Raw genomic sequence first — 12723 nt, 5'->3', positions numbered from 1 at the left:
TCTTCTAACTGTCAGAAAAATCCCTATTTATAAAGAATCCTATTGACAGTTCCTCAATCTTAAAGTATTGTTACTAAGACCCCTGGTATGCATTGTGTGTGTTTTTAAGACCGCTTATGTAAACTTCTTAGGATGGAGTAATTGAGCTAAGGCTCCTTCTCAGTGGTCAGGTAGGGAAGAGGAGGGAAGACACAAGGAACATTTGGGAGCCATGACAGTATTTTGAATGAGGGATAGCAGCAGCTGGAACCAGGGGCTTGGGAAGCTGTTGCAGCATTTTGGACAGGAAGAAAACCTAATACTGTCCAGAACAAATAATGCATTGTGACTTTTAACTGATGTGCTCTTGGTGCAGTTGATTTAGGAAAAATGGCTTTTGTCTACCATATTGGATTATCTGGGATATTGGAGTCTGGTATAAACACAGTGCACTGGACTTGTTTTGTCAAAAGGAAACTTGGTCTTACATTTCACATGTACACTTAATGAAGGGGGGGGAAGCTTGAAAGATGCATGTTGCTGGGTTGAGATAATACTCGGTGGCAGGCTACTGAAGTCCTGTTGAGACCTGTGATCCCACTGAAACAAATACTGAACTTAAGCCTCAGTTCCAGATCACCAGATCAGGTGTGGTTAGGTTTGCGTGTCAGCACCTGGCTTCTATACACTGTAGAAAATGTGAAATTACTGTGAGAATCACCACTTATCTAACACAGCTGTTTTATTGCAGTGTATCCTTTAAGATAACTAGCTGCAGCTCACGAGTTAGCTGGGGAATGGGCCACATGAGAATAGTTGTATAGTCAGTGGTGGATACAGTTTCATACTTTAAAAAAACAAAACAAACCACAAACAAACAGAAAAAGTTAGGATCATTTGTCTGACTATCTGATGTTGTGGTTGTAGGCACACCTGTAACAACCTGTTATGTCTTTAGTTTACGTTTGGTAGAATGAAAAAGAAATTTACATCTTTATATCTTAGTAATTAAAATGAGGGTCTGTCTAGTCTTGGCTTGACTCTAGCTTTGGAATTAACACTGAAACAATTTGTACCAAGAGTTCTTATTCTGGAAGTAAAAGCGCATACCTGAGTACTCCTGAACCTTTTGTTTAGTGTAAGAAAAACAAAAAAACCCACTGCATTGATGTTTTAAAACAACCATTCTGCATTAGGGTTATGAAAAGCCTGATTTTGTTTTTAAGTGGTTAAAACAAGGAAATTGAGTTAAAACTGCTACTCTTGTTAACTCTGGACAGCGTTTGGGTCTTAAAATAATGAAGGGAGGAGGGGGTCTATTAGCCAACTTAAACTTGATGATCTAAGTATGAGGGAGGTTCAGACTGAAATGGCAGGTAAAATCCACCTTGCATTAGCTAACTTGGGTTAACAGCGCTCCCCTACCCCAGTGAAAACAGAACTGAAGTCTTTTACAAGTACATGTTCAGCATGACCGCACTTTTTTAAAGTAGGCAGATACGCTCATTTTATGAAGTGAGAAGAAACTTGAGGCATGTAAGTGCCTTCCCCCAGAGTCCTATAGCTTTTAGTAATTGATGTGGAATCTTGATTCATCCACTGATGTCTGATCAGGTCTGCATTCTTTGAAACTAGTATTATGTTAACAGAATCCTTAGTTCTTTGTTTCCGACAATATACAAGTCACTGAATGCTGCATGTCAGATCCATTTTGGGCTAATGCTCATGGATAAACTCTATCCCCACATTTGTTTCAGCTTTTTAAATCTTTTTTTGTGGCCAATGATATTGAATGTATTGCTTGCCCACAGAACAAAGAGGATTTTAATAATTTGTTTACACTAGTTAAAACGCATCTCTCTTGTAGTCCGATATAGCATGATCTGAATCTCTGAAGAAAGTCCTATTCTAGAGTGTATGTAGTAGTCGCCACTAAAACAAATCAAGGCTTAACTTGCTTAAGCCCCTTAATGTAGATGGACATAGGTGGGACTTAGTGAGAGCCTAAAATCGTGTGCTCTTGCTGTATCTGTTTTGTTTACAAATATGGGATTTTGGTTACAATGCTTTTTATTTTACATAAACACTAATTTGATTGTCTAACACACTTCTTTATTGCTCAAAAGGGTTTATTGCAGCTAATGAGTTCCTACAAGTTTATGTTGTTGTGTCATAAAATCACAGGTTAAATGGAAATGAGGATTTCAGAGTTCTGCCTCAATCTCACCATTTTATGAGTGTATTAAATATATCTACAGTTGTCATGCTTGTTAGACAAAGCCCTTTTTGATCCACCTGTCAGGTCAAATGCAATTTGTGTTCAATAAATAATTGGGGATGAAATTGATATCTGGTGAAATTTTTTAATTCTTCAAGTGATGTCTACTGGCTAAACACACAACTGGAAGTTAGGACTCTGGGGTTCTAGACATAATTTTGTCATTGACTTGCCCTGTGGACTCATTTGCAAAGTGGGTGGGATAGTAGTCGTCCACCTCCTAGGGATCTTGGGACATAATGTTTGTAAAGTAATGTTTGATCCCTTGTTGAATAGTGTTGTAGAAGTACAGAACACTTAGGCCTGGTCTGCACCTAGAACCTAGGTTGACCTGACTACAGCGATCAGGGCTCTGAAAAATTTTGTGCTCTGAGCCCCATAGTTTGGCCCACCTAACCCCTGGTATAGATGTCTCTAGGTCAATGGAATGATTCTTCTTTTGACATAGTTACCATCTTTCGGAGAGGTGGACTACCTACATTGAGGGAAACACTCCTTCTGTCGATGGAAGAAGCATCTACACCACAGTGAGACAGCTGCATCAGTGTAAACATATCCTTATTGTCTGAAGGCTCCAGGCCTTTTTGTTCAGTTAACAGAAGGTGAACAGTGGGAAGGCACCTAAACCTATACAAGAGATAACCTTAAAACAACAGAATTGCTGGGCAAGAATTTTAAAATTATCCATGTCTCTGACTGAAGATTTTGATTCCAAAGAGAGAATCCAAAAAAACCTTTCTTTTTTAAACAATGGCTAAGAAAAACGATAATTGGTGCATTGTGTTTGAATGCAGCTGCCCACGTTGTTTTCCTGCCTCTGCCTCCACACTTTCCTTCTGAAGGTTTTATTGGCTTTGTCTATATTGGCCAAAGTAATATTTCTCTTCAAGATTTCGTTCGCGGGGGCCTTTCTCCACCATTGTTGTTGGTATACTGGTGCCAGCCCTGCTACAGTTCAGATTTAGAATAGTGTTCTGTTTCATGCTGGACTTCTTAAAGTGCTTTAAAATCTCCATGGTTACTTTGATTCCTGTGAAATTCAGTGTGGCTTATGGGGGCAAAGGTAGGATTAGTGCCCCAAATTTGGTTCTTGAGGTACAGCTCCCCCTCCTTGTGGTAGGGGGGAAGCAGCTTTTCTTAAGATTCATGGATTCTACCAGGGCTGCAATCCTGGCACAAGGGTCTTAATTGCTCGAGAGTTACCCCTAGAGAGTGCGTGGCACCCAGTATCCCTGGGGGGAGCAAAATTGCAAATGGTATTAAGGAGAGAGTTTAGCTCTCTAGTTAAGTGCGGCCAAATTTTTATGCACCAGATGGATTACTGTGCACACGGAGTAGCCAGAAGGCTTTCTAGCCTGCCAGTTTCTGTTGCAGCTGGTCAGCTGAAGGGGGTATGCAGAATCTCTTGATCCTGACCTACCCTCGGCCAATGTTCAGTTCTGCCCTTGAACTGATATGGTTTGAAGGCGTGTTGCTAAAATCTGTCTTTAAAAAACAATAATTGTGGGGATATGCAATCAAACTGTTTTTGAAAATAAAATAAATTAGACATGTGAATGCTTGCTGGGAGGTGAAGGAGTGGAGGGATGGGGGGAGTAAGTGAAGAGGTGTTTGGGACACCAGCGAGGGGAGGTTGGATTATGGTGATAGGTGGTTGGGGAGAAGGGTTGGGGGGCTCAGATGAGAGGGGGTGAGGATTCTTTCCTTTTAATGATGTAATTCTCCCAGGTTAAAACACCTGGTTTCAAGGCCTAATATGCTGATCTTGCTGTATGTTTTCATTTCCATCCCAGAACATATGGAGGCTGCAACAAGGAGCATGGTTGTCTTGAGTGGTTTGTGAAATTGCTGGAACCTGAAGATAACTCATCCTCACTTTACTGACGCTTGTTTGCTTAAATAAGTGTATAAGGTTCTTCATGTTCTGTTATAAAGTGGATGCCATCGGAAAGTACATACTGTACTAGGGTATTTACTATACTATGGTATTTCTGATATGTGGAATATATACTGCAGTGGAGTGTACTGTACTATGGGAAATGCAGACTCTTCAGTGGTAACCTTTGTAAATGGTAAAGTACAATAGATAAAATATGCCAGAGAAACAAATGCCTTTTCTGATGAGTTTACGGTCTAAGCCACGAGCAGGTGCAGTGCAGAACAAGCATAAGATGAGGTTGCTGTTGACAGTCGGCTTCATGGAAAGGTGACCTATCTGATGTTGTTTGAAGGAGGGAGGGAGATTGTGGGACTAGGTGTATCTTAACTGGGGGGCTGCCCCAAACATTAAATGGGCTGTAGGAAAAAATCAGGAGCATAGATGACGTAGACAAAGGGAGCAGTTAGGAGAGAAATTTGGGCACAACTTTTGGAGCAGGAGGGGAGCGTAGGAGGAGATGAAAATAAATGTTGGCAGGGGCAGAGTGGTGACAGTGAGATAAAGCAGGAATTGAATGTGAAGAGGTTTGAATTTAATGTGGAAGGGGAGGAGGAAAAGCCAGTGTAGATATGTAATAAGTCTGAATTGGAGGAGTACCTCTTGGGTAGTAAGTTTTACATGGGGCTGTGGGATAGCTACCATAAGAAGCCTGTGCAGTTCTGTCCTCAATGTGGACATGTAAATAATTTCTCCTGGGTGATGCAGATAGACAATGTATTTTGAACCACTGTTCAGAATATATTTAAAACCCAAATACGCATAGATATAAAGGCAGTCATTCTGTTCCCTGTAAGGGTTTGCAATGTCCAGACAACTAAGTGACCTGAATTATCTGACACTCCTACAACTTCTAATAGGGAGGTGAACATTAGGCTTCACTGAATCTTGGGAGGTATTCTCAACTAACACCCACATCTCTTATTTTGTGTACTTATTTCCTCCAGCAGCAGTCAGGCAACTAAACCCTGGGAGATGCCTTTCAAAATCTCACCTCAGTATTCTGATCTCAGGTTGGATTATTTTTTATTTTTTAATCTGAAGGTAAATTAATTTTATGCTCCTAGAAAGGAAGGACCTGAGGGTATTGGTTTGAACCAGTCATAATGTGGTCATACACGCACCTCATTGTAATTTATTCAGACCTCTCTGATACACCCCTTACTCTGGATCTGCTATGCCCCTACTTTCTTGGTTTTTGTTTCTTCATGAATAGAAATTAACAACTGTGCTAAAATCTGTGGGTTTTATTTAACGTAGACAGACAGAGACTATGAAGGCCATTTTCAGTGTGACTTGTGGTAAGGCTTGAAACAGATGAAGAAGAAACACCTCTTCAACCACTTAGTTTCTAGTTTGACTGACGCTGGCATGATTTGACCTCAATATGACTTATTAATCCATTCTTGACATCATGGCAAAATATTTTTCTTCGAGTAGTTGTAATATCTTGGGGCTTTTTTAATAATCTCCTGAGGGGGAGTTAATTACAAGTTTCAGGAATAAAAATGTAGCTTTTATTTCTCATTGCAGCAGAGTGGCCGAAGACCATGACTGGCCTCCCAAGCACATCAGGAACTACCGCCAGTGTGGTAATTATCCGTGGGTCAAAGATGTATGTGGCGCATGTTGGAGATTCAGGAGTGGTGCTGGGAGTCCAGGATGACCCTAAAGACGACTTTATTAGGGCTGTGGAGGTGACACAGGACCATAAGCCTGAACTTCCAAAAGAAAAGGAGAGAATCGAAGGGCTTGGGGGCAGGTAACTCTGTGTTTTGTTTCTCATTTCAATTTCTCATTTTCACTGTCCTTGTCCTGGGTTCAAGTCTACTTGTGCATTCACACAGCTCAGTGAAGCTGTTTGAACCTTTTCTGTGTTTCGACCATTTGGGCTCTGACTATCCAGTGGGTTTGCTGTGGGGAAGTAGTTGTGTTATTTTAGTGTCTGGTACTAATGCCATTTTGCTGGACGTTTATGGGGTGGGATGATTTTTGATTTCTGAATGGAAGCCCAATGAAATCTCCAAAGTGAGAAGTATATTTGGGGTTTTGAAAAAAGTGGGAGGGGAAAAAAGGGGTGGTTGCTGACTGACCTTGTTCTCCTTGGCTTAAGAGTGTTTGAAAGAGAAATTTGTCTTTCCATGTAAATATTAACTATGAGCTGTAGCGCGCTTTTTCTAGCAAATGAAGAAAATATTAAGGTTTTGGTAGCAACGTAGTATTAGTTTTGCAGTTGGTAAGGCCTCAGTTGGAATACAGTACCCTGTACTGGCAGAAGATGGTATCTTCCATATCTAATTAGGATCTATCTGCTCTATAAAAGTAAAATTTCTGATGCATTTTTACATTGCCCTTGAGGTAACAAGGCCAGCTGTAGAATAGGCCTTGCAAGACTTTTCTTTAAAGAAAACTAACATCACAAATTAATAACAGGACATAGGTGTATATTTAAACATTGTAAATCTGAACGTTAAGTCATAGTATTTGAACATTGCTACCTCCTCTTCTTGCCAAAGCTGAGTTTAGGTTTCTTTTCCATGAACTGACTGATGCTAAAACATCCCAGAAGGAGTCAAATTGCAGTCATGCATGTTCCCTATAGCTGAGAGGTAGGGGAGCAAGCAGGAAGCCTTGTCAGATGCCACCAGTGCTGTGAAACAAACCTCAGGGCTCGAATCTGGCACAGCTTCACAGGAGCCCTATGCTCTTTTGTTCAACAGTACTGCACCAGATGGATGGGCAGCGTTCCCTTCTTTTAGCAGCTCAGATGCAGAGATCACTGAAGGTTTTCCTGTTGACATCGTTCACTCAAGAACCCTGTCAGCTCATTAACCTTCAGATATTTGTGTCTTTAGCAGGTGGAAGCAGATCAGCTAGCTGCATTTGGGATAAGAGGTTTCTGAAATGATAACTTGCTGTTTCACTAGGTTAGTGCCTGTAGATGTTACAGGTTTCCAAATGTGCTTTTCTGTCACTGGCTGAAGGACACGGAATATATTTTGAAGTTCCTAGTTGCAAGTGGGCAACTCCTAGAATTTCCTTTTTTACAGGAGTGGTGGGGATTGATATTGTCATCTTGTTGGTGGTCCTCCAGCTTTTCCCAGAGTTGGTGATGAAACTGGCAGAGACTGCCCAGCTACTCCCAGAACTGTGAGACATGTGCCACTTGTCAGGAGTATAGTGGGATTGTGCTTGCAGGACATCTTCACTTCCCGTGAGAGAGAGAGAGAGGGGAGAAGAGGAGAATTGGATCTGCTAGTCAAATTAAGAAAGCTTCCCTGCTAAAAATCTGTTTAAATGTCAGCGTGGGATGGGATCTTCTTCCAGGCAGAAATAACATTAACAAGATTTGGCCATTAGGGTTCCAAATGAGCATGGTGAATCTGAGGACATAGTCTCTGTGGTCCTTCCTGCTATGCATGTCACATACATGCCACGCAATAATGGGGCTTAATTCATCACTGATGTAAGGGCTTCAAAGTCCCTGGAGTTCCACCTGGAATAAATGTCATACAAGGAGTTTGGAGGCTGCTCCATAGCTTTTCAGTGTCTAATTGCCTATGGCTATTCCATAAGTGAAGCTAGCTTTGGTGCCTGGTCCATAGCTTGTTGGAGAGTAAGCTTATTAGCAAGCTGCACCAGTGCCTTTTCCCAGTACCTCTTCTGGGTATATGGCTCATTGCCGCTCACCAAAATAAGCCTCTTATTCCGCATGGCTTCTCCTTCACGTCCCCAATAACTTTGTGCGAACTAATCTCACTGCCCAACATCTGAGAGCAGGTGTTAAAATTTAAATGTAGAGCTGTTTCTTTCATTCAGGCTTGAGAGCAGATGATGACTGTTCTGTTATTTCTGCCTCCTGTTGCTACTCTAGCAAGAAAACCTCTACATAAGACTGTTTAAGGTGGCTCTTTTCAATTTTTTTTAAACCACTCACTGCTGCTGCTGACTATCAGAGCCACAGCGGATAGTAAAAACGAGAGAGAGAACCCTAAATAACACAGCCCTTTGGGGTTTGACATTGATGTTATGCAGCCCAGCATCTCAGGGGAACAAACTTTCAGTTTGTCTCCTCCTCTGATGTGGGGGAGACATTTAGTGGCATTCAGATGATCAGCAGGAAGCCAAAAATCCTCACAGCTTTTCATCTTTCTTTCAGTCCCCTTTGCCTTGTCTGCCAAAGCTGGGCTAAAACCCTCAAATTATCACAATCTCACTGTGTTCTGAAGGGTGCGTCTACACTGCAGGCCTTGACCGAGGTCATAGCATTCATTCCATATGCAATTGGGGTAACTGTTTCTGCAACTTAAACCATACAAAGTCAGCTGGGTTGTGACTAACTGTTTTTTTTAATCTACACCCCTTTGTTTCTAATACCTCTAGTGTGATCAATAAGTCTGGTGTAAATCGGGTTGTCTGGAAGAGACCTCGGCTGACTCACAATGGCCCTGTGCGGAGGAGTACAGTCATTGACCAGATTCCATTCCTGGCCGTGGCACGAGCGCTTGGTAAGTGGTGTCCAGGCCTAGCACCGGTGAAGTAAGATACCTAAATGTTGAAGCCACAAAACAAGCCGCGGTATCTTTTTATAGAAGGGAAGATGTCCTTGCATATAGAGCATCCGAGCAGTGTGAACAGAGGATTTCCCAAATAGAGCTGGAGAGGGTTTGGCTTAATGGGTGAGTGAAAGCTCTCCCCTGTGATATACAGGACGTGCATCCCTGTTAGTCTTGTGAAGCTGGCTTCTTCACTTCAACACAAATTTTTTTTCCCCTTAAAGGCAGTATGTGTCTGTGAGCTGGAGGGCATGCTGAGTCTTCTCTGTTGAAATAAATGGAAACCACTCCAGAATGCTTGATGAGGTGATATCCAGCATTATTGAAGCAAAATGTGAGAGACCTGATTCTTCCCTTTGTTGAAGCCTACTATTTTCCACCTAAAGGTCCCAGGAAATAACAGAAGAATTACTGCCAACTATAAGACTTAGCCATATATTTTTACATATATATTTTTGCCTTTGGTGTGTTGGGATTTTGTGGTTCCCAATAAAAACCAAGTCAGATGCAGAATCAAGGGTCTTCAATTCAATTCAGTTCAACAAGACTTTGTTCAATGTGCACAAAGGGAGAGACCCTGGTACAAAAATCAGCCAGAGTCCCTCCAGCAAGGAGCCCCTCCCATTGCTATTTTATAGCACTTGGCAGTTGCATAACAAGTTACATAACACAAACCTTTAACCAGTCATATTTAACCTTTCTATATATGGATTTGTTCATCACATGCTTATACTTCTCCACTCTACATGTTGAGCTTGCCCCCCCCCCCTTTGGCCTTTTCTAGAATGTTCCTAGGGTGGTGAGCCACAGCATGCTTCTTTATGCATAAGTACCATGACTTCACTCCTCTTGGGATAGTTGGTCAGCACTCTTATGACTGCATCGTTGTTCCTCAACCAGCCAGCAGAGGCTGTCAGTGAGGCAGTCTGGCTTCAGAAGTGTGGTATCTCACGTAGTAATTGCTTAGTAATATTGCCACTGGCTTACAAGTCAGTGCTGTCTGTGCTTCACCTGAAACTGTCCAATGCTAAGAGCAAGTGATATTGCTCTTTTGTGTGACAATAACAGACACGCTAACTTGAATTACATAGCAAGTGTAGGTATCATGTGGCAAACTTGGGGTGTGGAGAAAGCAAGATGAGGGATCAGGTAAAGAACATGGCTTGACATGGCGAAAAAGTAACACGGCTCTTCTTTAAATTATATTAGTAGTCTCTATGTAACACCTTGCAAGTGTTCATTATGCTTCAAAACCCCTGTTGGAGACATAATCCTTGTTTTGTAGCTGGTAAAACAGAGCCAAAGCGGTTAAGTGAGTTGCTCAAGGTTAGGAGACATAGCGGAGCTGTGGAACAAACCTAGGAATTGCGACTTTCAGTCTTGCACTCCAGTTAACTAGCCAAACATGCACTTGCTTCTCTTTTCTACGAGTGAGTGTGTATTGCTCTGGAGACTGTAGAAGAGTTTTTAATTTAGTTAAAGGTTCATTCTCCCCTTTCCTTCTTCCTTTTTGTGGGTTTTGAACTGGTCACGTGAATTTTCCAGAAGGTCCAATGGTGTTTGGGTCTGATTCCTCTCAGCAAGTCAGACAAAAGGGTTTTGGCTAGTTTCTATGTGCAGATGGGGATTCAGGGAATGATCCACCTGTTAGGCTCCTGTTGTGGCCTTTACCATTCTCATCTGGATGGAAAGGGTTGCTGGAGAGTCTGGGTGCAAGAGAGGAGAAAATGAGAACATTTGTCCTATGGTAGCAGTTCTTGTATTCGAAGTCCAGCATGCTTGGATCTTTAAAAAGATGTCCCTAGATGACCTAAAGATGCCAAGTTTACACTGGCTTGAATGACAGTGTTTTGGTTAACATCCTCTTCATGCATGAGGTATGGCTAACCTCTTGGGAGAAGGAACGCAGCTGTGCTCCTTTTCCCAGGACCCAGATGGTGCACAGATGCTCAGTTTGGAAACAGGATTTGACTCTGTGAGGGGCATGCTGGCCTCACAAGCTGCTTACACAAGGCCTACTACAACTAAAATCATTGATATTCATGCTACTAAGCTCCATTCGACCACTTGGCTAGCTCCCAGCATTGCTGCTCTGGTTGGCACCAACACTTCATGCACTGAAGCCTCCCAAATAATTCAGTTTGCTCTGACACTAATAACCAGGTTAACCCTGACATACTTTTCTGTTACCAGCACTGTAGTCAATTTCACTAGTTACAAGTACAACAAATGGTTCCGCTGTGCCCAGATTTGGACATTACACTAATTCTTTGCAGGATGCCAGCAACATAAAATATAGATACCAGATGTACAGGTAGCTAAATGATTGTCTAGGCCAAATTTTTTTTGCCAGGGGGACATCAGTCTGTTAAATAGGCATTCCAATCTGCCTCTAGCAGGCAATGGTACAGAAGTGCATCTGCTCACAGACTGCAAATTTCTGGATACAGACAAGGTAATTATATCTTGTGTGTGTTCCCAGCTTTTGCTCTTCTAACACTTCACAGTGAGATTAATGAGATTTCCCAACTTTCTGCAGCTCATGTCTGTTCCTTAATCTCTTTTTATTCTGATATGGAAATGGGGACATTTTAATTTTGATGATCTATTGATTTTCATTCTCTAAACCTGGTGATCACTGTAAGGAATGCAGTGAACATTTTAAATATAGCCAATGCCATAGAAAAACAAATATTTGGACAGCAAACATGAGATTGGCACAGTATATGAGCCATCCTGGTGAAATTAATTCCCCCCAAATTTCCCTTGCTCTTTTACTTGGGCACACTATCCTTCTGCCCTGAACTACACAGTGGTGCTGTATATTTTTAAACAGCGTTTGCTTTCCACGTCAGTGGTGACTGTAATTAAGTAATGTATGAAATAATCTATTTGTATCCTATAAACCCCTCTATGGGATGTGTAAGTTTTTAATTAGTTAGTTCTCTGTAAAGAGCCTAGTGTGCTCTTGTTGCTATGTAAATGTATGTAAGGTGCCCTTTGATCTTCTAAGGACATGCTATAGAGGTGCAAATATTGTATTGTAATTTAAACATAAATATTTGTACCTAACTCTTCTGAAAAAACCCACTTTACTGTAGATTGTGCCCAGTTTGGTTTGTAATGGCTATTTGTAGACACTATATAACCCTCTGAAGCTGTTAACACCTCAGATTTCTAGGGAGGCCTCAAAATGTGGCACCACCAATATGGCCCAGATGGGAGTTGGGTCTTCTAAGCACTTGCTCTGCAGAACAAAATGTTTGTGTCAAATGATCCATACTCACTACTTCCCCATTGTAGATTTACGAGCCACTCCTATTACAAGCCCCTCCCATTTCAGGAATAGTGTTGCAAAGACTCCACTGAACATGCTCATAGATGGCATTTTGGGAGAAATCTCAAAGAGCAGACTAGTCTCTCTGGAATAGCCATTCTCCGGAACACATGTGGTAAAATAGATTTCCCTGCCTCTCCTTCTCTTTTAAAAGGTTGCCAGATGGGTAGCACTTCAATTACATTCCTTATCAAAGTTACATTAACCCATTAGCTTCCAGCTTCTGCAGCGACTGCTGTGAACAAACATGACTGTCTTTCAGTGTTCTATGGGTGAGTGGGCAGGTACCTGGTAGCTAGCACAGGGGTGCGTCTCTTGCTCCCATGTACTTGGCTCAATCGGAGGAACTGAAGTAGTTAGCTTCGATGTTGAAGAAATAATTCTGAAGTAAATTTCTGGTCTGTTTTTATCTTTGTTTTTTGGTGGCATCCAATGGCCCCAATCTCTATATGGGCCCTATTCTAATATGTTAGGCACAAACCTAGCAAGGACGTGGTTTCTGCTCTGAACAGCTTACACAGTAATTTGAAACAGGAAGCAATGCCTGAGTATAACAACGGTAGGAGAAGAGATGAAGGCAATCATAAAATCACGCAGTTGTATAGGCCGGCTATGCGCACAACTGGATACTTATGAA

At 41.8% G+C, this 12723-nt stretch overlaps 1 protein-coding gene across 2 annotated transcripts in view; it reads left to right on the top strand.

The window, feature by feature from the left end:
• PPM1D (protein phosphatase, Mg2+/Mn2+ dependent 1D) overlaps positions 1-12723 on the top strand; it is a 48265-nt gene that overhangs the window by 15858 nt on the left and 19684 nt on the right. For both annotated transcript variants that reach the window (XM_084651047.1, XM_084651048.1), the window contains 2 exons: positions 5727-5955; positions 8577-8701. In XM_084651047.1, coding sequence (XP_084507173.1) covers positions 5727-5955; positions 8577-8701 — 354 coding nt within the window. The remainder of the gene's footprint in view (positions 1-5726; positions 5956-8576; positions 8702-12723) is intronic.

This window comes from Lepidochelys olivacea, assembly GCF_965140295.1.
Source record: "Lepidochelys olivacea isolate rLepOli2 genome assembly, chromosome: 17".
Taxonomy (NCBI): domain Eukaryota; kingdom Metazoa; phylum Chordata; order Testudines; family Cheloniidae; genus Lepidochelys; species Lepidochelys olivacea.
The sequence above is the reverse complement of the archived record's forward strand: the minus strand, read 5'-3'. Positions and strand labels throughout refer to the sequence as shown.